Here is a 26,107-nt window from a genome sequence, read left to right as displayed (position 1 = left end):
AAGTCTATCAGAGTCTAAGGACCAGGAGAATGCTGAATGGCGCTAAGTGTCTGGATATGAAGCTTGTCCTTTCAGCAGCTAAATCAAAGACACCCTTCAGTAAAATGCGAGGCTTTTCAAAGCAGTTTGGGCCGGTCAGTGTGAGGTTCCTGCTGATTCCAGTGAGTTGGGGGGAAAGCAGAGGGATGGGAAGTGGAGAGGCCCTGGGAGTGACCGTTAGCAGAATGACAGCGGCCATTGTTGTGTCTGTGGGATGGACTCAGACACTTCTGCATATCTGAAGCTGCTGGAGGAGTGTGAAGATCTTTGCACGAGAAACAACAAGCTGAACCAAAGTGACCCAGAGAGGAGGACATGTCTGTAATGTACCAGTGAAACATGCATTCATAATCAGAGGTGGAAGAAGTACTCAGGTCTGTTACTTAAGTAGAAATAAGAGATATTAATTGTACACATACTCTCAGTGAGAGTCACTCATTTGGAGCTAATTTTAAAAGCTTTTTATGGTCATTTTCAGGTTAAAATGTGTATTTAGTGCCTCTACTGCAGGGGTGTCAAACTAAATGTCATCGCGGGCCACATTAGCATTATGGTTGCACTCAAAGGGCCGGTTGTAACTATATAAATATATATATATAAATATATAATATATATATAAAATAATGTATTATATTACACTATTGCCTCTGAATTGGATTATTATCGGATAGGATAATAACTTAGTAATTAACTACCAACTACGTCTGAAAGCAGAAGTCCAGGGCAAATACGTCTCTTCAGTGCGCATGTCACAAAACGAGATGCATTGTGGGACATGTAGTTTATGGGCAACCTGCTTCTGTAAAGTGGCATGTCACCGTATAATAAACGTATTATATTCTTTGCAAGCTCTTGCGGGGCCACATAAAATGAAGTCGCGGGCCGGATTTGGCCCCCGGGCCTCGAGTTTGACACCCCTGCTCTACTGTGACATGTCTCCATGCTTTAAAGTTCAAAAAGCTCTTTATTTTTCTCATACTACCTGTGCTGCAGCACCTCTGTTCACCCTCTGTCTGAAACCAGAGCCCAGTCTGCTCTGCTTGGTTAGCTGGCCGGCTCTGTTGTGATTGGTCAACCGCTTAGAGATGTCCCGCCCCTTAGCCTATCACGTACAATGTGTTGGAGCGCTAGCCAGTAGAAGCGCGAGTGTTTCAAAGTGATGTCAATATGTTACAGAAGTAAAGCAGAATGGGGTCTCTTTAAGTTGAACAACTGAGCTCTTCTTCCACCACTGACTGAAGTTGAGTTGATTTGTTTATAGTGTCGTGGACAGTCCCCATTGAGCAACTGTCACAGTAAACAGTAAATGGGGCAGCTTTAGCAAACATTGCTAATGTCCGGCCGGAGTAAAGTAATAACAGCATGCGTTCTCCACAGTGTTTCGGTGTTACCTGAGCTCCTCCGTGTGCTGCGCTAGGAGCTGCTGCGCGGCGGCGAGGGCAGCGAGGCTCTGAGCGAGGCTCTGCTGGGTGTCGGGCCCCGGACCCCCTGATGGAGCCGGGGGCGAGGGCTCGGCTGAGGGGGGGGCCTCCACAGGGGGTAAAGGGGGCTGGAAGGCAGGTGAGGTGTGCTGCTTTCTACCTAAGGTGTTACTGCCTCTACGCAGGGTGTGGTCCGAGTACTTGTTAGGAGTGCTACACGAGGGGGGGGGAGACAGTGAGGGAGAAACAAAAAACACCAAAGCTTTGATCAAAAAGAGGAGAGAATCACCAAAACCCCAGAGATTTTAAAAACAGTGTTAAGGATTAAAAGGATTCAATTAAGTCTACCCCAAAATCTACAGGAAGCAAAAGAGAGGGATCAGAAAAAGCCCCTGGATTAATGGCAACATTTCTAAAGCAATTCATCGGAGGAATAGATTAATGTTGTAGGCTTTGGAAACGAGAAGGTTTCAAGGTAAGAGAACTCCAGATGGATTACTTTTCTTTGCGTGCCGAGTCGTTCTCTGGTCCCACCATGCTGCCCGGCCTCTTCCTCTCGATGGTGCTACAGTCATAGTCCAGGTGGTTGTTGTGGTTGGATGCAGGCGTGGGCATCGCAAACATGCCGGACACATTGAACTCCACATCTGTAGGAAAACAGAGGAGACAGCAAGTTAAAACGACATGAAAACTGGACAGGAAGTGAGGTCAGGATTTTTGACAGATGCTCATGATCTGCTTTAATTAAGGTGTAGGTATCAAACACCCTCTGCATGTACATTACATGTCACTTGTTAGACGCTTTTATCCAAAGCGACTTACATACTCAATACTGTGGACAATCCCCACAGGAGCAATTTGGGGTGAAGTGTCTTGCCCAGCCTACTGGAGTTTGATTTCTGCTTGATTTCCTTTCTCACCAGGCAGTGAATATTAATTGTGTTCATTTCTCAGAAATGTCCAATTTAGCAAAACACCACAGTATCTTTATGATCAAATAGTTTACACAAAAGACAAGCATGACCCTAAGACTAGACAAGCTACATCAGGCCATCTACAGGCACCTAAACCCAGGACACATCTTCTGAACTCTTCTGTGACTTATCGAGCTATAATGGAACTCATTGCCAAACTACTTTGCTGACATAGAGTCCAGAGCCTCTTTCAAGAAGAGATTGAAGTGCCATCTACTAATGAGCATGTACCCCTTGTAAACTGTGAACCCTAATTGAATTGTATTTCCTGCTTTGTACTGGTGGGTGTCTTGTGCACTCATCTTTGGCTGAGTTTGATGTTGAAAGTGGATGACATTGTTGATGATGGTGGAGATTGTTGTTAATGATGTCAGGACTTATTACATGACATTACATTTCATTTAGCTGACGCTTTTATCCAAAGCGACTTACAATAAGTGCATTCGACCAATGAGCTAAAACATTTCAAGTGCTACTCAACTGGCTTTAGATAAGCCAGTCCTTTGTTAGTATATAAGTGCTTTGTTAGTATACAAGTGCTTTGTTAGTAATTCTATCGCTCGAAGTGGAGTCGAAAGAGATGAGTTTTCAGTCTGCGCCGGAAGATGTGTAAGGCTATGTCTTGAATGTTGTTGTATTATTGTTGTATTGTTTTAAGTGTCGGACCCCAGGAAGAGTAGCGCATTGTCAAGAGCAAAAGCTAATGGGGATCCTAAATAAACATTGTGACTCTCTGGTGTAAAATAGGCTGTGATTACCTACAAAGATAAAACAGGACCTACCCTCAGGGAAGAACCAGTCAGCGTGCTGGATGATCGGCTCGATGATGGCCACCACGTGCACAGAGGTCGCTGCAGCCATCTCAGCCAGACTCCTGCGTGCGCACACACACACACACACACACATTTTTCACAGATTTTGAAGTGACTGTTATTTTGTATATATTGATAGTCATGCTTTTATTTATGTCTTTAATGTGTGCATATGTATAAATGTGTCTGTTGATTATACATATTTTTATATATATTTGTATTTTGTATTTTTCGGGATTATGGGAAACGGTATTTCGATCTCTCTGTCTGTACACACAAACTGAAAGGTTGACAATAAAGTTAACTTTGATTTAAAGTGGACCCATCATGCTATATTTAAATGATATAGTGTAGGGCCATACCTATATAAGGTATATTTATACGTTTCTGTTTTCAAAATACCGAACAGATCATGCATTTTAGCCATGCCTCATTTCGCATCTCTACGGGTCTGATTCTGCTGACCACGCCCCCCTGCAGGAGAGGGGAGACGTGCTCTGATCAGCTGCTGGGCTGTCAGAAGAGGGGGAGAAAAAGAGATCTCCGTCCTCCGTGTTTTATTATATAGAGTCGTTATTCATTTGTTTTAAAGCTCAATAAATAACAAAGAAGACCTTTGACCGGCACTTTTCAAATTTTGTCCGGAAGATTTAAACTTTAACGGACATCTTGACCGGCGAAAGAAACTGAAACTGAAACTCTGCCGCACGGTCCCCTCGTTCCTTGGAAGAGGCGGAGAGGTGGGTGTTTGTCATCTGCTGGTGGACTAACCGGAGAGAATTACAGTGCTTGCCTCGACGGGGAGGGATTGCATTGAATTAAAGCAGCAGGAGCAAACGCTTGCCTCGGGGAGGGAGAAAAAAAGCCACAGCGGAGAATAAACAGAAGGGTAACCATGGTAACTATGGGCGGGAAGTCTTCTTCGCTGCTTTTGTGGCAGACTACAGCGCCACTTACAGGCCTGGCATATGTACTACAGCGTCTCCAGCGCTTTCGAGCGGCAATGGCCGGCCGTGGCCCAACCCCACATTCCCCTGATAGGTGGAGAGTTGGCCCAATAGCCGTAGCGCCACTTTACTGACGTCAGGACAGTGTTCAAATCTGGATCAGTTTTTATCAGATCCGTTGCAGCCCCTTTTTTAGAGATTTGGGTATGGAGGAAAATAGAGAGGGTTGTGTTTTCTGACACTTGGTGAGTTCCCTGGAACACCGGGGACACATATTCATGTATAAAAGACGTACACAAGTGCATTTTGCATGATAGGTCCCCTTTAAATAACAGGTCATCCTCTCCACCAACATGTACTACAATCAGGCCTCTTGAGATGATGATGAATACATGTTCCTTGTTTTTCACAGTAACTGAAGTGTTCCCCCTCTCACCCCTCAGTTTTGGCCCACATCAGATTGGGTCCCAGGACGATGGCGAGGTTGCTCGGAGACATTTTGTTCACATCGCTGTCCTGAGCGAGTTTGGCGAGAAACTTCACCAGATACCTGAAGGGAAACACGGAGGTAATCAACACAGGTTTCAACAATAACCAGGTTCTAAAATTGATCACAAATATCACCTGGATTGCCAGAATATAAGCAAAATAAAATGTGACTGAGTGCTTGTTTGAATCCACTGATGATATGCAGTTATTAGGATTTGTTTCAGCAAGATAAGCAGAAAGTGGTTTTTATTATCCCGAAAAAGAGTGGACAACAAGTCAAATCGCTCAGAAGAACCTCAAATGGTGAAAAGAAACTATTTTAATATAAAATATCTGTTTAATACCTGGGTGTCATGTATTATTGTGAGTGTGGTTACATCAGAAACTATTTGAATCTGCTGCTCATTGTGTCATTTCCATGGACGGTAAAGTCACATACATGGCGTGTTTTTATTCACTCAATCTGCTTGCATTGAACTTTTCTTGCTTCTAACAACTATTGCTCCTCAACAAGCATTTACCTTTTGGCTTTAAAGATTTGATCATAATTCGCTTCAGGTTTTCTTCATGCAAAAGTTGAAAATGCATTCAAACCAGTGCATGGACTACAACAAATGAAACCTAGGAGACAAAGATCATAATGGCAACGCTTGAAAGTACTCACTTCAGGTTGTTTTTGTTGTTCTTTGGGAGATTATCACACACAACCCAGAGAGCCTGGAGCCTCTTGTCCGGGTCTGACACGCTGCAGAGAGAGAGAGATGTGAACGCAGAGCTTGTTATAAGTCGAGTCTAGAGAAAGCTGGATCCATCATTCTATTGCATCCATATTGCTGTACAGAAATACAACAATGGTTCATTTGATCCCCAGTGTTTCTGTGTTATTGTTACCTGCATGCCTGTATCCATTCATCGTAAAGCTGGAACGTCATCAGAGGCTCAGGGAGTTCCCTCAGGTAGGACTTCAGTGCTCCTGAAACCACACAGACAGAATTATTGAGCCACTTTTCCACACAAAATGGGGTAATATTTCATTATATCAAACTGAAATTATAACCATTTCATAAAACATCAAATAGATTAAATTCTTTATTGAAATCTATGGAAGCCCTGAGAGTCCTTTTTTTGTAAATATGACTAAATTATTATTATTTTCTTCCATACAAGTCGGAAGATTACTACCGACCTGTTTTCGTGGAATGGAGAGAGCTACCGTATAATTTTCTACAACATTTAAACATTTTAATTTGCAGGTTTGAGACAGTGGCTTGTAGACCATGTCAATACATTTCAACTGCTCTACTGTCAGTAAAACAATCTCATTAAAATTGTACATTTAAATGAGTCAAAGAATTGGTCCAAGCAAACCAAGAAAAATAATTGATAAACAAATGACTCTAGTTTGGGACGTACCAGCGACAGCATGGGGGTCAGAGTAGAACTCCTCCAGTTGTGAAGTGGAACAGTCCAGCGCTGCCTTTAGCTTCTTTAGCTTCGACGCTCCGGCTGCGATTCTGAATAGACCCTGACACACAAACACACACACACACACACACAGATAAATAAACCACAGTTACACTGCCAGCAAACAACAGAGTTGACACAGGCCGGCATTCACTGAGCACACGAGACCCCGTGCTTTTCACTGTAACTTACACACTCCCTTTCCTCACACGCAATTACACATAGACTCTGTATAAAGTCCCCTGCCAGCTGCACATAATGAAACCTTAAAGCAGGCGAACAAACACACACCCACCACTCTTTACTCTGACACAAACAAAAGCCGTCTTCACACCATAATGACACAGAGAGGAATGAATGGCTCCACAAATAATGTGCCGTGTAGTTAACACTTACACTCTCTCAGGCTCTTTTCTGCATAAACACACACACACGAGTCGGATTTATGGTCAGGAGACAAGTAGATTCTATTGTTTTCTATATTTGTATCAGGGTGGGACATCTCAAACTTGTCATAAATCGTCTCTGGTGACACTTTCTTTGGAGTTTCCCTTGTTTATAGTTCGTCTGTCCGCCCATCTCCCAGTCTTAAGATGTGCATGTGAACAAACAAGTTGGAAGCTTGGTTTCAATTAAGTCAATGACCAGCGGAGCCGCTAATGGCAGCCACGGCTCCATGTGACTTTTAATGACCTACGCCAGCACTTCTTTGACTTTCATGGTGAGGCGAGGAACACAAAACGAGCAGTCATGTCAGTTAAAGCAAACAGAAACTCATTCTACATTATCAAATACTGTGCAGGGAATAGCCTAGCATTAAGATGTGTGTCCTCGCTGTTATTTAAAGAAGCCTTATTATGATTTTTATTTTGGGGTTTTCCCTTTCCTTCAGAGTGTTATATAGGTTTGAGTGCATGTAAATGGTCTCCAATGGCTTAAATCCCTGGATTCTGTGTGCAAAATATGGCCCCTTTAATCCTGATTAATCAGAAGTTGATGTAATTCATGGTAAAAATCTGCGCTACAATTATGGGAGGAAGTTTGGGGACAAATGTGGTAATGTGATTACTTTGCATAATATCTTAATACGTTAATTTTTCCCGGAATGATAGTGAGCTTTATCAAGTTAACGTTGACAGCTCTTAACTTATCCTGTATATTTTATACCCTATAGATATTCTATAGATATACATATTTTTTACTGTTGATATGTATGTATTTATACACATCATTTAATTTTAAGCATGTCCACGTCTTTTTATTTTATATATGATTTATTTGTGACATTATTAAACACAGGAAGCATACATACATACATAGACCCTCACGTACAATAACAGGGTATATGCAGGAATCCTGAAGTCAAATGTAAGACCTTTTAAGACCTTCTTTAAGACCCTTTCCATACATTTTAAGACCTCATCGCCACTTGGAGTTTTAACCGGTTACATTGGCGACACACTTTACCTCACATTGACTATATCATTTTATATTTATTGACAACAAGCTACAATGTAATACCTTGGAAAATGCCGTTTAATACTTTTTAATAGCCTTAATGTTCGCTAAATTGATTTATCAACTTTTAATACTTTTTAAGACCCCGCGGACACCCTGAATAAAGGGAGTTAAAGAGACCATTCTACCAGGGTCAACAATACAAAAAAAAAAAACCCATCTCTCCAGGTCTTCCCCCCCCTCACCTCCTCCTTCATGCCGGTCTCCAGCAGCATCATGACGCAGGCCTCCAGCGGCAGAGCGATCTCTCGTCCGCTCCTCTTCAGGTGTTCGTCCAGCATCGTGCCGAACGCTGGCTTCTCCGTCCACGAGTCTGAAGGCAGAAAGAGGGACGAATGGGGAAATAAGACGCAGTGATAGTTAGAAGATTAATGCTGTTGTGGAATATGTGCAGGGTTGGGCAGTAACGTATACATGTAACGTAACAAACACAAATAATGATATACTCGATTATATTTTGAAAATGTTTTGATGACTTCTTAAAAATATGGCAATTTTATAACAATGAAACTTTCCATGATAAGAAATACACCTGTAGTTTGTTAGTGTATTTGAAGCAAGCAACTGTAGATACACAACATGCATTTCCTTGCATTAAAAATCCTTTAAGGAGTTTGGAAAGAATACACAATACATTTGGAGATCTTATTTTTTTAAGCTACCTCCATTTATTAGTGTAAGGTGCAATATCTCCAACGTTGGATCTTGAAGATTAGACCACTTTTATATATTTGTTTTGGTTATAACAGGGACAGTTATTAGTTTGCACTTTGGGAACGGAGAAGAATTCCCATGTAATGTGTATCTAGCAGTGGCGAGCCGTCAGGGCCCTCTAGGCCCTCTGTGAGGGCCTAAGATATTCTAAAAAATAATATTTAAAAACATTTAAAAAATATATATATTTTTTTAAATATATATTTTTTTAACCCTTGTGCCCTCCTCGAATTTTCAACCTTTCGACCCCTTCGTGGCAAAAATGTACACGCCCATAATAACTGCTATTAAATCATCATACATCAACATTTCTTTCTACTTTTTTTTTCATGAATCACTTAAACAACTTATAACGTACTCAAAACTACCAAACATTCAATAATGTTCTGGATTTTAACCCTTTAAATGCCTGTTTAATTATTTGAATTATTTCATTATTTATGACAAAAAACACAAAAAATGAATTTTTTTCAATATAATAATTAGTAGAGGGATGGAACTTTGGTGGTTATTAGAGTCTTGGATGTGTCAAAGATTAGCAACAAAATTGATTTGACTGCATTATTATTTTTTACGTAGTATCAGATACTACCTCTGGACACCTTCGTGGCAAAAATGTACACGCCCATAATAACTGCTATTAAATCATCATACATCAATATATTTTTCTACTTTTCTTTTCATGAATCACATATACAACTTCTAACGTATTCAAAACTACCAAACATTCAATCATTGGCAGGATTTTAACCCTTTAAATGCCTGTTTAATTATTTGAATTATTTCATTTTTTCTTACGAAAAAACACAAAACATAATTATTTTTCAATATAATAATTAGTAGAGGGATGGAACTTTGGTGGTTATTAGAGTCTGGGATGTGTCAAAGATTAGCAACAAAATTGATTTGACTGCATTATTATTTTTTACGTAGTATCAGATACTACCTCTGGACACCTTCGTGGCAAAAATGTACACGCCCATAATAACTTCTATTAAATCATCATACATCAATATATTTTTCAACTTTTTTTTCATGAATCACATAAACAACTTCTAACGTACTCAAAACTACCATTTTCGGTTTCGATTTTAACCCTTTAAACGCCTGTTTCATTATTTTCATTATTTCATTTCTCTCAAAAATGCCACATTGACTTCCATTCAGACCACATTTGTTGATCTCACTGCCATTGCAGTATAAAACCATGCATTTTGTAATGTCAGCATTTCATTTAGAAGAAAAGTAGTGATATTTGATATTTCTACTCTATTCCAACAGATTAAACCATTTTCCCACTGTAGGCCGATGCATTCAATTCTTACATTTTTGCCAGTTATATTATGGAGCCGTGTGACTACCAGGGGGCCCCGAGAGTGGTGTGTGTGTGTGTGTGTATGTATATGTATGCGTGTGCGTGTGCGTGTGTGTGTATATGTGCGTGTGTGTGTATATGTGCGTGTGTGTGTGTCATTTCCAGCAGCAGACTAGCAGGTCCTGCAGCATGTGACCTGGTGCTCTCAGGTGATAGAACACAATTTTTTTAGGCCTGTGCACAACCAGCACACACCTCTCCTCCCTCTCCGTGTGTGTGTGTGTGTGTGTGTGTGTGTGTGTGTGTGTGTGTGTGTGTGTGTGTGTGTGTGTGTGTGTGTGTGTGTGTGTGTGTGTGTGTGAGAATCTGTAAGCATGCACAGATCATTTCATGGGAACAAAAGGCCATCTTTTGAGGGATGTGTTTGATGTGTCTTTGAAGAGCTGCTTGATTACTCAAAAACAAAAAACAACTGTTAGTGTGTTTATGCACCTGGCTGCCAAAGATAAACATGCAGTTTGACCAAGGGCTTATTTCATTAGTGAGCAGAGAAGGAGAAAGACCTGGAGCAAAGAGAAGGAACTCAAATGAAGAAGCTTTTCAGTGCAGAAGAGGCTTCAGAAATAATCTTGCAGCCTTCTTCTGCCAGCGAGCTGCAGGACTCATCTGAAGAAGACACAAGGTTCGAGGGGGGGTCTGACACTGAATGCTCTCTGGAGTCCAGCATTTCTTTGAGTTCCTCTGACCCTTCATCTGAAAGTGGAGAGGACACTGAGGGTCCGGCCCACAGTGAGGGGACAGAGAAGAACGGAGGTCGTTCTCCCAGGAGCTGGGGAAAACCAGGGTGTCCTCACAGATTGTGAGAAGAAAGCCCCCCGTGGTGGTGGATGGTGGGCCGGACCCTCAGTGTCCTCTCCACTTTCAGATGAAGGGTCAGAGGAACTCAAAGAAATGCTGGACTCCAGAGAGCATTCAGTGTCAGACCCCCCCTCGAACCTTGTGTCTTCTTCAGATGAGTCCTGCAGCTCGCTGGCAGAAGAAGGCTGCAAGATTATTTCTGAAGTCTCTTCTGCACTGAAAAGCTTCTTCATTTGAGTTCCTTCTCTTTGCTCCAGGTCTTTCTCCTTCTCTGCTCACTAATGAAATAAGCCCTTGGTCAAACTGCATGTTTATCTTTGGCAGCCAGGTGCATAAACACACTAACAGTTGTTTTTTGTTTTTGAGTAATCAAGCAGCTCTTCAAAGACACATCAAACACATCCCTCAAAAGATGGCCTTTTTTTCCCATGAAATGATCTGTGCATGCTTACAGATTCTCACAGACACACACACACACACACCGGAGAGGGAGGAGAGGTGTGTGCTGGTTGTGCACAGGCCTAAAAAATGGTTGTTCTATTCACCTGAGAGCCACCAGGTCACATGCTGCAGGACCTGCTAGTCTGCTGCTGGAAATGACACACACACACACACACACACACACACACACACACACACACACACACACACACACATACACACACGCACATATACACACACACACACACACACACACACACACACACATATACATACATACACACACACACACACACACCACTCTCGGGGCCCCCTGGTAGTCACACGGCTCCATAATATAACTGGCAAAAATATAAGAATGTAATGCATCGGCGCTACACAGAAACTTGTGTAATCTGTTGGAATAGAGTAGAAATATCAAATATCACTACTTTCTTCTAATGAAATGCTGACATTACAAAATGCTGGTTTTATACTGCAATGGCAGTGAGATCACCAATGTGGTCTGAATGGAAGTCAATGAGGCATTTTTGAGATAAATGAAATAATTAAAATAATGAAACAGGCATTTAATGGGTTAAAATCCTGCCAATGATTGAATGTTGGTAGTTTGGAGTAGTTAGAAGTTGTATATGTGATTCATGAAAAAAAAGTAGAAAAATATATTTATGTATGATGATTTAATAGCAGTTATTATGGCGTGTACATTTTTGCCACGAAGGGGTCCAAAGGTAGTATCTGACACTACGTAAAAATTAATAATGCAGTCAAATCAATTTTGTTGCTAATCTTGACACATCCCAGACTCTAATAACCACCAAAGTTCCATCCCTCTACTAATTATTATATTGAAAGAAATTCATTTTTGTGTTTTTTTTTAAGAGAAATTAAATAATTCAAATAATGAAACAGGCATTTAAAGGGTTAACATCCTGAAAAACTATTGGATGTTTTGGTAGTTTTGAGCACGTTAGAAGTTGTTCAAGTGATTCATGGAAAAAAAGTTTAATAAAATATTGATGTATGATGATTTAATAGCAGTTTCTATGAGCGTGTACATTTTTGCCACGAAGGGGTCCAGAGGGTGCAAAATGCATCACGAGGAGTATACAAACATGTAAGAGTAAACGACATTGGATTTCAAAAATTTGACTCAAAAGAAGACTTCTTGCAAAAATCCATGCCAAAAGCTGTAACACAGCTGAAATGAACACCAAATCAAAAAAAAAAGTCAGGAAAAATGTACAAAAATGCCCGAGGAGGGCACAAGGGTTAATATTATTTTTCTTATATTTTTCATTAGTTTTACCGAAAAAAACCTTGATTTAATTGTATTTAAAATAACATTTCCAAAGAAATAAATCCTTCGAATCTGCCTGTTCAGTCTCTGTTGAATGTGAAGGGTTTACATGAAAAAAGCTCGTCTGGCCCTCTCTGCGATTCACAGAGGGCCCGCTTATAGTAACTGAACGAGAGAGTAATGTCAAATGACAGTACAATTGACCAATCATATCTTCCCTCTAAATGGGTGGGTTTTATTATCGCGGACTTTATGACAAGTTCCGCCCGCTGTGAAACTGTTCTTGTTTCCATTAGCAACAACAACTTCCTGTCAACAGCGTGAACTCGCCTTCAAAATAAAAGCATGCCAAATTACACTTAAGACATACAACTGCAACGAAAGTAACAAACACAATGCAATATCATTTTCAATGTCAAGAACACAAATTGGGTTCACAGGTGTGTTTTTGTGTGGTAGAGGGTCGCTGTCATTGATGCGTTTTGCACCCTGGGCCGTTGTTTTGATATTCCGCTGAAGTATACGCTGTGACGTAATAACTATTTTTTTTTCTTTTTTTCGAGGGAATTGGTGGGGGTCAGAGGGCCTAGGTATAAAGCTCACGGCTCGCCACTGGTATCTAGTAACCGAATAATTTTAAAGTAATTCAACCTGTCCCTGGTCATTTTATAAGATCCATCTTTTACTCTGGTATTCATTAAAGAAATATAAATATATGTATTACATTACATTACATTAGATGTTACTTGTTAGACGCTTTCATCCAAAGCGACTAATTATATTTCGGCCCGGCTCCAGGCCTCTTGCTGATCTGAATTGCAGATTTTGGTAAACAGTCCTCTCCTCCCCCCCAGCAGGGAGCCGTCAAATAATAACCACAGGAGTGACTGTCAATCTTATGTGTGTGTGTGTGTGTGTGTGTGTGTGTGTGTGTGTGTGTGTGTGTGTGTGGTGTGTGTGTGTGTGTGTGTGTGTGTGTGAGCTAATACGCTAGTGAACAGGGAGGGGGGTGTGTGTTGCTGTTAGCAAAACCCAGGTGGGTGTGAAGTGAGGTGTGTGTGTGTGTGTGTGTGTGTGTGTGTGTGTGTGTGTGTGTGTGTGTGTGTGTGTGTGTGTGTGTGTGTGTGTGTGTGTGTGTGTGTGTGTGTGGTTCGTGAGTCATCGCCACATGCTGGGAGACCAGGCTCGTCCGGTTTAAACCACATGTGTTTAACACTGAAAAAAAAACAAGCTCCCTTCAATGAGACACATGTAACATTGGCACAAGAAACTCTAGGAAATCTAAGAGGAGAGATGATGTTTTAAAAATGGAAAATGTGATTATTTTTGGAGGGCAGAGCGCTGAAAACAAAAGGCTATTCTTTAAGATCTGGGCCTCAGTTGTAGAGTTTGACAGTTACCGCAACTGGGTAAGCTTCTGGGAGAAAACAGAGTAGAGTGATGTGATTGAAATGTACAGTAGCTTGAGGAGTGAATAGCAGCTCCTAGCAGCTACTTGTCTCACACCTCCTTCGCAGGAAAATGTGTTTCAAGAGACCAAAACAACTCAGGAACCACAGAAAAACATTGGCGGTTCCCCTCGGTGATGAAGGTTGCATTCTTAAGGAAATACGTAAGAGGTGCCATATAATGAGCCTCACAGAGCATGAGTGTCTTTCTGTCTGCAGTGTTTGTGTTAAATAGCTGGGAGTGCATCAAGCCATGTTTGCATGTATCTCACCTTGCTGATCCTGGATGGTTGGCAGCACGCTCTCCAGCACAGTGAGAGACTTTCTGTGGTAATCAGCTTGAGCTTCTAAGAGCTACAGAAACCAAACCACAGAGAGAAAAGATTAGGGGTCGATTAAGATGAAGCAGTAAAAGACAGGAAAGTAAATAAAAGCATTGCCAAGTCTGTGTTCCCCGGTTACTCTGCAGCTGGAGTGTTCTCACAACAAAACTCATGCACACACACATTTTTGTGGCTTGCTGATGACATGCTGTACTCACTGTTACGAAGAAGTAGCGGGCATAGTCCCCTTCTTTGGAGAAGAAACTGTACATGTCTGCAGCGAGTTGGTCCCTGGTGGATAAAAAACAAGAGATTACAAAAGTTAGAGCACTGATTCATGTAATATTAAAGAGGGCTTATTATGTTTTTGACGTAACCGTCTCCATCAATGTCTGGTAAGACACTTTCATTTGTGTTAAAAGAAGAGAACAGTGAAGAAAAGACATGTAAAGGATAACATGGAAATAAATGTACCGAAACAAACAATATCTCTGTGTGTGTGATGTGTGAGCGCGTCGGCCAGGCGCAAAACCAGAGGACAGAAAGGAGCAAAAACGAAGTGGGGAAAGATTGCTCTTTAGGCGGTTTCCTTTCCTGTAGTGTGTTTATAGGTTTTTTGGCATGTAAATGGTCTGCAACTCTAAAATTCCCAAAGTTCCCTCCAGAAGGAGTCTCTGTAGGGCCCCTAAAGTGGGGGGAAGGGAATAGGGACTAGTTCAGATGTTTTGGTTTGTAGCTAATATATTTCCATATTCACTGTATTACCTCAGGAGATGCCGGTCGCAACGCCCCCCGAAAAACCAAGATGTGTTAACCTGTTAAGCCCCGAGCTATATGACTATATCTTCACTTCTAAAAGGGGTACATTAATAATCTGTTTTCTCAAAGCAATGATAAACCTGTGAGTTGGATGTAGAAAAGTCAGAATCAATATAGATTGTTTTTATTTTAAAGTAAATTCAGATTGAACATAGTAAAAAAATGTAAATTATAGTTTCCGTCCAAAAAAAACCAACATTACTTACAGTGAAAACCACCCTTGAATGATGGGTAGTAGACTAAAAGCTTTAGGAATCCAAACTATAACATATAATAAGTACCCTGTATCAAGATTGAATGCAAAACAAGTGACATTTGACCTTTTTAGAGAGATTTAGAAAAAGAAACCCACTTTCTGGGGTCATTTGGGTGGATTTTCCATATCTCTGATCTCTTGACATCTCTTTTTAACGGTTAGCCAATAGAATCGAGGGGAAGTTAAAATCCATCTAAACATTACCCATTGGTGAATGAGTGATGAGTTATCGAAATAACTCATAAACCCTCCGGCTAATGCTGGGGCAGGACTCTGAGAGAACGGAGGGGAAACACACGGCTCCAACCTTCCTGGATAGAAAACCTGACGCATCGCAGCGCAGCGCACACACACACACACACACACACACACACACACACACACACACACACACACACACACACACACACACACACACACACACACACACACACACACACACACACACACACACACACACACACACACACACACACACACACACACACACACACACACACACACACACACCACACACACACACACACACACACACACACCACACACACACACACACACACACACACACACACACACACACACACACACACACACACACACACACACACACACACACACACACACACACACACACACACACACACACCCACACACACACACACACACACACACACACACACACACACACACACACACACACACACACACACACACACACACACACACACACACACACACACACACACACACACACACACACACACACAACACACACCATTTTCAGTGTGTGAGTCAGCAAACTGGGTCAGAGGTCCCGAGGGTCTTGGGAAGTCCAGATTGTTGCTGTGGATATTTTTTCCCCAGTTCAAACTAATGATCAGACTAATTTCCAGTTTCTAAATCTACTTATTTTTGTATATGTCTTGTTTTTATATATTGAAGTACAATGTGTGTACAATTTACCTTCTCTTAATAAAAAAAATATTTAAATGTTATAATTTTATTCTAAAAAAGAGCTACCGTCACAACATCCATTTCCCACGGGGATACATACAGTATTTGTGATTGTGATAACATGCTGGTTACCTTGCAGAGCTCCACTTTGTTCATGGCCTCGTCCATCTCCTCTTTGAGGAGGTCAGCCTTGGCCGTCAGTGCGTGAGTGTTTGTTCCTGAGATTATTGACTTGGTTGCCTGCAACCATCTTGGAAAAACAAGGAAACATGGGATATGGAGTTAGACTACCTGAAGCTGTTTACTGTCATACTTTAAAAAAACGAAATTTTCATAAAACGTGACAAACCGTGCTCTGGCAGAATCGTAGTCCAGCACCAGTTTGGCCAGCTGTTTCCTCTGCTTCAGGATGTTGGGAATGTCCACCTATACAATTATACAAAACAACGTCATGTTGAATGAGCCTGAGGATCATTAATGGCAGAGACATCTGTTTTGATTCTTCTTCCAGGATGACTGTTCGAAGATTTCTCTTCTCATTTGGACATACCTACAATTATTTCTAAAAGGTTGACTGAAACTATTGGAAAATGTACTCCTACTATATAGTGAAATAAATAAAACAATAAATAAGTAAATTAATAATTTGGCAATATAAAGAGAAAGGAAAAAAGAAAGAAAATGAAATATTAAGACAAATAAAAACATTAATTAATTAAAAATTTATTTCTGTATATTTATTAAATATTTAAACTATTTTATTTGTATACCCTTTCATTGATAAATAATTGAATTTACTTCTATTGTATTCCCTTTATTTATAATAAATGCCTCCAGTCCAAATCTCAGTAGTCAATTCCTGCACACATGAATCCTGCTTTATCAAAACCATCTCGCACGGACAACAGGAAGGAGATGCAACGCTGAGTTTCTCACGCACAGTGTGAATGTGGTGGGAGTTTGGGGAAGTTGTACAAGAAACAACCAAAAATGCAAGTTTACGGGAACAAAGATACACAAGCCTGATAGCTAACAGTTACTCATGTTTGGAAAACCCCCAATCATTAGTGACGAAGGGTAAAGTTCCTTAATTTATCTAACAGATCTGGAATCAGTTTCGTTTTGACCACAACACGCCAATGTGACTGTGTGACTGGGCAGTGTCCTCCAAGAGGAAATGAATAAAAATGATGTTTAAATGTTCAATATTACACAAATAGTGAGGGTGTGACTGCACTTAAATACACAAACCAAGAGCCATGACAGAGTTTTACATATTTCACTTGTGTTTAGTGGCTGTTATGTGCAGAAGGAGTTTTTATTTGACCTCTGCGAGCTGGCTGAGAGGATCCAGGACGTCCTTCTCGATCTGCAGCTCGTGGAGCATCAGCTCTGACGCCAGGCGATTCTCCGCCTCGCCGCACACTTCCATCATCTTCCTGTCAACACACACGTCAGCACACACACACAGCAGGGTGTTAGAGTCACAACGGCGTCATATTCAGGCCTCGTTAGCATTTTAGCACTGTTGTTCGGAGCGGATGTGACACATTTGCTGATAAATATAACAACACAGAAGGATGAAAATCTGTCCGGTCTCTTCCGCCGCTCCAAATCAATACGTGAAAACTAAACCAGGTTATTGTGATGATGTCATTTCCATCTGCCTATAGCCTGAGGACGCAGAGTGGCCTACTGACAGGTCTCACACGGTCATGTATCAGGGGTTTCGGGTCACAGTTATTGCAGGAATCAGATTCCTAAGCCTTGAATTACAAAGAATATGGCATCATAGTGGACTCACTGCTGTGTGAGTGACGGTTCTATACAGGTCTGTGATCAGTTTATGATAAATGAATGAGAATCAATGATTATTTTCACAGAGCATTTGGTTCTTTTTGACGGTTACGGCTAAAGCAGCTAATCCAGTTAGGAGAGCAATCATTCACTTTAGCCAATCAAACGATTGTTTAGCGTTTATAGACAGTCCACTAGAGAAGAATGACAGAAAGAAATGACCCTGATTCTTTCTGTTTAGACACCGTGGCCGTTTCTCAATCGCGAGTAAAGCTGCTTCAGAGCCACTATTTCAAGCATACTACGTCATCGAGTGCCGCCGAAGTACTGTTCCAATCTCCAGCATACTTGGAAATCTACCGAGCCCGGCGTACTCCGTTTGGGGAAATTTCGAGGCTGCACATGAGTAGACTCCGCGGTCTTAAAATCCCCACAATGCTTTGCGCACGGACCAATTTCCCCAAATCTGTGGCGGAAGATGTAAGGCGGGGCCTCTCATATGACGCACACCTGCACACTTGCTAGCCTGTTCCACTCTTTGTTTTCCAAATGTCAGGAAGTATTCTTGACTCGCTTCTGAAGCAAGATGCTCGGCAGACATGTGCTACCAAGCAAGCGTACTCGCGATTGAGAAACACCCCGAGTCTCACCATGTCTCACCATGTCTCACCATGTCTCACCATGTCTCACCATAGTAGCGCTACACAACTAAACCATGTCCGGGTCGACTTACAGCTGTGAGTCATATTATTTGCCGTTAATATGAATAAAATAAAGTATTAATCCAGGCTCCTTTGTAAGTACTTACAGGTGCATGAGATTGACACAAACTTCATTCAAGCCACTATTCAAACTACTGGCAGTGCAGTCACATGTCCCTTTTCTCTTACTTTTGAAAAAACATATATATATATATATAAAAGACTTGCTCTGAACTATTTTTGTATTTAGAAGATTTGTCTTGTTTCTTTTACTACGACATGTAGTTTTCACTGTCTGGGAAGTAGTAATAATTGATCATTATACATTATATTCTCTTTATTATATGTATTCCAAACAAGTGGCTTATAGGTTTAATATATCTACAGTATATGTTAAAAGTATTCTACCTTCAAAAATCCCCAATTAATATGTTGTGCTGATATGTACATTTGATATGGGTCATCTATACGTCACACTTTAAACAATGTGAGGCTTTTGTTGGGAGGACATTTTAGTAACTTGACCTCTTTGCATACTTAACTACGCTGAAGTCCACACGAATGCATAACGTTTACCATCTGACGCATTTTCTCTTCCTCATTCTCCCATAGAAATGTATAGATGGATTTATAGATTTGGATTCACTTTCTAGATCCTCAGCTTCAACCTATTTCTCGGTCACGATTGAAACATCTAAATAAGGGAACTAAAGAAAAGTCCCTTTAAGAGAAAACTGGGTGGATTTCTTGCCCTGGGTGCATGGCTTCATATTTCATACTCTCCAGGGTGCATCTGCTCCCTTTAGCAACAGTTGCTAAGAGGGAGCAATGGTTAACCAGCCTGTCACTCATTCCCTAAACTCACCCTATCAAGGAGTCCTCTCCCAACTGGTTTCCTCCTTCCACCATGGCCTGGGATTAGTGCAGTGAGAGGAAGCTTTTTCTGTGAGAAAGAGGCAATAATTAGACTTATATTGAGACATAAAGTACGTATAAAAACAATGCATAAGCACTAAAAGAACCCATTTCTATACAGTAGCTTCAGTATTTGATGTTGAAACCAATGGAAATGCATCAAGGACTTTCCATTGAGCAGTAAAGGAAGAGGAAGAGATGTTAAATGGGACTTGAGATGCAAACTAGGGAAGTGAGACATCTGTCAAGCGACAACACCGGCGCTCGCTTAACGGCGACATGGTTTACATCTGTGCAAAACATTTCTGAGTGTTCAACATCCTGTTTTTAAACCAGAGGATCCCAGAGGCTGAAAAGTGTCATGCATAAAGAGCAAAGATGACAGATGTCTGAATGGGAAACGGAGCGAGCGGTGCTGAGAACCAGAGAGGCGGAGGAAGTGATCTGTGTCGTTACCTGACCGTTTCCTGTATAGAGGCGTGGAACGGACTGTGGGGCGTATTTGGTTTGGGGTAGAGAAAACAAAAGAGAAATCATGGACTGTACGCCTACTGTGGACACTTCGAATAAAAACATCTTTAAAATTGTGTGCGAGGTGATATAAAAAATGAAATTACACATCCTGGTTCTTTATTAAAAACTGGAGATGTAACAAGTGTTTTATTATAACAAGCCAGACGTCTTACATGTCTCTTTTCTGCCTCTGCTCCGATGTGTCCCTGTAGACACGACACCATCCTCTTGTGTGTGTTGTGCGACACGACGCGCACCAACTCCATGCGCCGTTCAATCTGTGGGCACAAGAAAGGATACGCAAGGATACATATTAAGCAAATACCTTCTGTAAACATGTCAGATTTCATTTTATGCCATCCCAGAGCAAGTAGCAGCAGCATTTGGTTAAAAGTTCAGCAATTCACACACAAGATGAGATAGAATTGAATAAAAGTCATCAAATAACAGAACAATATTACAGGATTATCATTAAATAACTCCACAAACTTATTGTCCCACTCTTTTTGTAATATGTTGTTATCTTTATCAAAGCCTGACTATACTATATTGATTCCTTCTTGTTTTGTAGAGGGGTAATCTGTTGAATATTGCTATGATAATACTTGCGATATATAAAACAGATATTACTCAGGCCTGCCTTTCTGGTGATTTCCCTATACTGCTAAAGATAAAACAAATTGACCGTTAAATCGATTTAAAAAAAAATGATTTCCAACATTGTTTTATTGAATAAATTGAACACTAACCTGAATGAAAAAGGCGTTAATTAACAGAAGAACAAGTTACATTTCAAAGTGACATTTTTCACTTGTACAACCCTTCAATCCTGGCCTGAACTACATCCTGCCATGTTTGGTTCAGTACCAGAACACACAATAACACACACATGGCTAACATGCGTTATGACCACAAACACACTGTGTCTATAAACCATCACAACAGTGTGTGTGCTGTTCTGATGGGGCCCAGCTCCACACACACACACACACACACACACACACACACACACACACACACACACACACACACACACACACACACACACACACACACACACACACACACACACACACACACACACACACACAGACACACACACACACACACACACACACACACACACACACACACACACACACACACACACACACACACACACACACACACACACACACACACACACACACACACACACACACACACACACACACACACACACACACACACACACACACACACACACACACACACACTTTGTAGCTGCCTGGAGGGAGACGTGGGAGTCAAAGTTCACGCATGATGGAAACAAGCTCGTCCCTGCAGGAATGTTATCTTTCAAACACATGACTCATCGGAAGTGTCTCTATAGCAACGGGCCCTGGGCTGTGACCGAGAGCGAGGGGGGGCTTTCGCTTTTTCTGGGTTTTTTTTTAATGGCCTTTTTGATTACACAGGCTTTCTCCTGTCTGCTGCACTAACAGCTCCACTCTGTGCTTTCAGATTTAAGATATAATACTGTCATTGATGGGAGTCACAGCTATTCTGGCCTAAAGACAAGAGGCCGACTGACGCTCTGCGGGACGACTATTCTCTGTCCTCGTCATGCCAGGTGCCCGACTGTCAGTGTCAACATTAGGCAGGCTGTCACCGCTCCATGAATAGCTGATAGATGATTGCACGCTACTGTTCGAGTCTACTTGAAAGTCTGACGATGCAAAGAACTGGTTTGCGTTGGCAGCGCTCGTGAGATCGGAGCAGGTGTGTCATCGCGTTTTGTGAAACTAAAAAGCACAACAGAAAGTCTCAAACGGAAAAAACACGCTGGCACAAACAATGTTCCAAATATAAAACGGGAACACTGAGGTCTGGAGAGCGAAATGAGCAGAAACGCACAGGGAGGTTCAACCAAATACCAGACAATTGTGTTTCCAAAAACAGAATGCAGTGGGATCTCTGGAATTCCGCAGCAGATACCGTTTCCCTTCCCCTCCCCTCCCTCTGTTCTCGCGCTCTTACGTCATTCCCGACCCATGCTGGCCCCTGGCATTCCTAAAACAGCTGGGTCAAATACAAACCTGTCAAAAACATACGCATACACACTTTAATAAGCTTGGGAAGAACAGTAAGTACCTGGCACAGAACAAGCAGGGGATTCCCCTTTTCTGTGATCCAAGAGGAACACAATTCCCATGTGGGAGAACTGGAAATGTTTTGGTTACAAGGCACCGGGAGTACTCCTTTTCCTTTCATTGTAACCAAATGGACGCAAGAAATTAAATAAAGCCAAGAAGTCCACAGCACCGCAGGCAGCAGGGTGTGATTTTCCTCCGGCTTTGTGATGAGGTTAACGCTTGGTCTATCCCATGATGCGTCACAGAGGGAATCCCAATACTGAGCGGGACAGACAGGGAGGGCGTCTGCCTGTGTGCCGGTGTTTGTTTATTGGTTCCTAAGAGAGGATGTTAACATGTCTGGACAAGTACAAAATGAACTAAAAAAAACCTACATGACGCATTAAGGGTGGGATGATGCAGTGCTCAAAACACAGAATACTCTTTGTTTGCATTAGGGATTCGTGACATCAGTGTTGAAGGGAAAATGTTATTTTTGAACATGGAGCTTATTCAACGTTTTGGTGTAAAAGTGACTAATGCCATTTTTGAAATTGGCCTAGTACTGAGCTGGAGAGCTGCAGCGGCTAAATGAGCTGCAATAACATCATTTGGGGGAATTGCAAAGCATTACTCTCCCTCTCCAATAAGTCAATTTTGCCTGTGCTGCAGCACCTCTTTTCACCCTCTGTCTGAAACCAGAGCCCAGTCTGCTCTGATTGGCCAGCTTACCTGCTTACCCGTTATGATTGCTCAACCGCTTAGAGATGTCCCGCCCCTAAACCTAATCACGTAAAATGTGTTGGAACGCTAGCCAATAGAAGCACGAGTGTTACAAAGTGATGTCATTATGTTATTGAAGTAAACAAAGGAGTCCAATGGAGGGAACACAGGGAATGTACCCTTTGCAGACCTGCACAAAAACCTATGTAACACACTAGAGGAAATGGAAAACACCAAAAACCATAAATGGGACTCTTTAATATCTTGCGAGAAAATACAGTCCTGACATAGAAACATGGGGAAATAGGGTCCAGATTAAAAAATGCCAACGTTTCCATTTAACAGCAGCTTTCTGCCACCTTATAAAAGGTTACACCCAACTACCAGGGTGTTTGCAAGCAGGCTCCTTGGTAGGTCTGCTGCATTTCTTTGGTATCTTCCCCCCCCCCCCCCCCTTGTGGATCAGCGGCTATGTCGAGGAGATGAAGGAACGGACAGCTGGCACAAGAATGCTGGGTGGCTCTTTGGCAGCCAGGAAGACCAAATACTAAAGAAGTCTTGAAATGCAGGGGCTGAGAATCAAATATAAAATAACAAATTAGATCAACGTTGATATCAGATGCATTCTCAGTTTCATTTCAGAACAAGACTTTGCAGAAGAACACGATTTAAAGGAATACGACATGGGGGAAATCCTGGTTTGTTGTTGAGTAAAAGAAAAGAAGAAGTGGGAAAAGAAGGGGGAGTCTGAGCGAAACTACAGACACCAAAGTTAAACTAAAAGTCTAAAATAGCTTGCATATAAAACACTGCCCAACTATTCCAGAGTCTGTTTTCCTGACGATAAATAGGGCAAGAAACAAAGCAGCAATCTCAGAATGTACTCCCCTTTTCTCTAACGGACAGCAAGTGAGGAAACAGTGCCGACAACGGCTGATTTCAGACGGAGGCAGAACAATTGTGTCTTTGAGGAACAGAGAAAGTCAATTGTCAGTCATAAAGCAACGTCCTCTCTCTGGTGAAAAGCCCCCTGAGCGGTTAGTCATCACTGTCCTCTTGTCTACTTCCATTTCATCCACTGATGACAGCTCTAAGTATAACTCTGATGTTCTAGCTGTCACTCAAATACATGCTGTGAACACCTGAGAGAGAGGATGGTATTCAAAGCTCTGTTTGTTTATACACAGACTACAATACAGGGTGTGGGGATGAAACACGAGGATAAAAATGGCTTCAGACGTCGTGGCTGCTTTTAACATCCATGAAACCCTTCATCTCAAACACAATAGACGATATTCATCCCAGGAATGTCTTTGCTGAGCGGCCAATATTTTTTCCCACCTGCCGTCTCAGAGGCTGGAGATTTTCACCCTGAGGAAATCCCTGTACCGGCGGCTTTCACACGCAGACATAAAGCTATATAACACTAATAACGGAGGGTCTATTTGCACCCGGGCGGAAAAAAAGTCCCACTGCAGCTATTTGGCCATTTACGACCTACCGAAACTAACGGTGGAACGTCACTTTGTACATCTTTGGTGGGATACACGGAGAAAATAAACACAAATAATACTTTTAACAACAACTATGACTTCTCACTGCTTGTTATTCAAATGAAATGGTCTAAATGAACACTTGTTATGTGCTTAGCTAGTTTAGCCAAGTTGAATTTTACTTTTAGGGAAACTTTAACAGCGGATAGTAATGTTAGTTGCAAATTAATTATGATCGGTTTTGCCGTCCTACACACCCGGGTGTAAATAGCCACATGTATTTACTTGCACATCTCAAAACATTCTCTTGCACTATTTTATCTGTTATATTTGTTCTATGTCCTATATATATGTTGCACTGTTGGAGGAGCCTGTGACCTACGTTTTCATTGCCATATCTACCACTTTAGCTAATGTGCTAATGACAATAAAGCCTGAATCTTGAAACATTGTCTACGGCAACCAGGGTGCAAATAGCATTGTTAGCTATAGTCACCGGGTCCAAATAGCATTGTTAGCTATAGTCACCCGGGTTCAAATATTATCCACCAACTCATTACATATATCTACAGCTTCACTAACATCGTGCAGTCTAGTTGAGACCTTATTGTTTATCTGCAAAAGAGTTTATGAACCATGTATCAAAGTCTTAATTTCCACCAAGAGCTTCAACCAACTGATTATGATGCTTCAACCACAGAAATGGATCTATAATTGGTTATCAGCTGCTGTTACATTGGCATGAAGCTTGCATACTTTGGGGTTTGTCCCACACATGGTCCATCTGCTCTTTAATCTTCAATCAGACTCTTCCTGTCCAATAAATACAGCCAGGATGTGCAATGTTCTGAAGATGCTAATGCAGGGTTAAAAATTTACCTTTTTTTTTGTCCACAAACAAAGGGCTAGTGAATGTTCAAATTATAAGCAGGCACGTAATAGATTACCACAGTAAGTGAAGCAAATCTACTAGCCATACATTTAAACCATTATTTCACTGGTAAATGTGCTATTTCTAGCCTTGATGTTTTCAGAAGATCTCAATGTTTTAGTGTTTGTTCTGCACCCTAATCCTGGTCTTTCATGTTGTAATATTACAACTTATCTGTCCATGTAGAAGTGTAGCCAGAGTTTCCAGGTAAAGAAGAGAACTCTTAAAGGTGGGGTAGGTAAGTTTGAGAAACCGGCTCGAGATACACTTTTTGTTATATTCCATGAATGCTCCTGAACATCCCGATAGCAATGAATATCTTAAGTGCTTTGACAAAAAATCCATTAAAAAATATCATCTGTGGAAGCCTGTAGATACTGTAAAAAGCACGACCAATCATCTTGAGCCGGCCCGGCTAAAGTAACTGGATGGCCCTACATGCCTGTCAGCCTTCCATCTGTGCACAAACTTATCTCGTGCCCTCATTGGTCATAGTGCGCGTTTGTGTGTGTTGGAGGAGGGGCTCTATAAGGAAGTGGCAGATTTCTTCTGGTTGTGTATTTTCAAAATTCTAGCGATCTCGAGCCGGTTTCTCAAACTACCTACCCTACCTTTAAAGGTCCCCTATTATACTGTTTTTCATCAATCTGTTATAGGTCTCAGATATATACAAAACATGTCTCTGATCTGTTTGGCTCCAAACACCAAACAGGATCATTGCAGCATCCCATAATCCCCTCTGTTTCAGCCCTGTTTCAAAGTGCTGATTTTCTGTCTGTTACTTAGATGAAATAAGGAGCCCCTCCCCACGCTCCCTCTGAGAGATAT

General features: G+C 41.5%; 1 protein-coding gene across 1 annotated transcript in view; it reads right to left on the bottom strand.

The window, feature by feature from the left end:
* Positions 1-26,107, bottom strand: part of arhgap17a (Rho GTPase activating protein 17a) — a 45,234-nt gene that overhangs the window by 7,587 nt on the left and 11,540 nt on the right. Inside the window, 17 exon segments of the mRNA XM_034119427.1 lie at positions 1,431-1,673; positions 1,960-2,107; positions 3,217-3,308; positions 4,630-4,743; positions 5,347-5,427; positions 5,574-5,655; positions 6,096-6,207; positions 7,850-7,977; positions 14,013-14,094; positions 14,282-14,353; positions 16,225-16,342; positions 16,442-16,518; positions 17,420-17,531; positions 19,456-19,508; positions 19,510-19,533; positions 19,962-19,994; positions 20,192-20,296. Coding sequence (XP_033975318.1) covers positions 1,431-1,673; positions 1,960-2,107; positions 3,217-3,308; positions 4,630-4,743; positions 5,347-5,427; positions 5,574-5,655; positions 6,096-6,207; positions 7,850-7,977; positions 14,013-14,094; positions 14,282-14,353; positions 16,225-16,342; positions 16,442-16,518; positions 17,420-17,531; positions 19,456-19,508; positions 19,510-19,533; positions 19,962-19,994; positions 20,192-20,296 — 1,676 coding nt within the window.

The sequence above is a fragment of the Trematomus bernacchii genome, unplaced genomic scaffold (genome assembly GCF_902827165.1).
Source record: "Trematomus bernacchii unplaced genomic scaffold, fTreBer1.1, whole genome shotgun sequence".
NCBI classification, from domain to species: Eukaryota; Metazoa; Chordata; class Actinopteri; order Perciformes; family Nototheniidae; genus Trematomus; species Trematomus bernacchii.
This window is presented reverse-complemented; position numbering and strand designations above follow the sequence as displayed.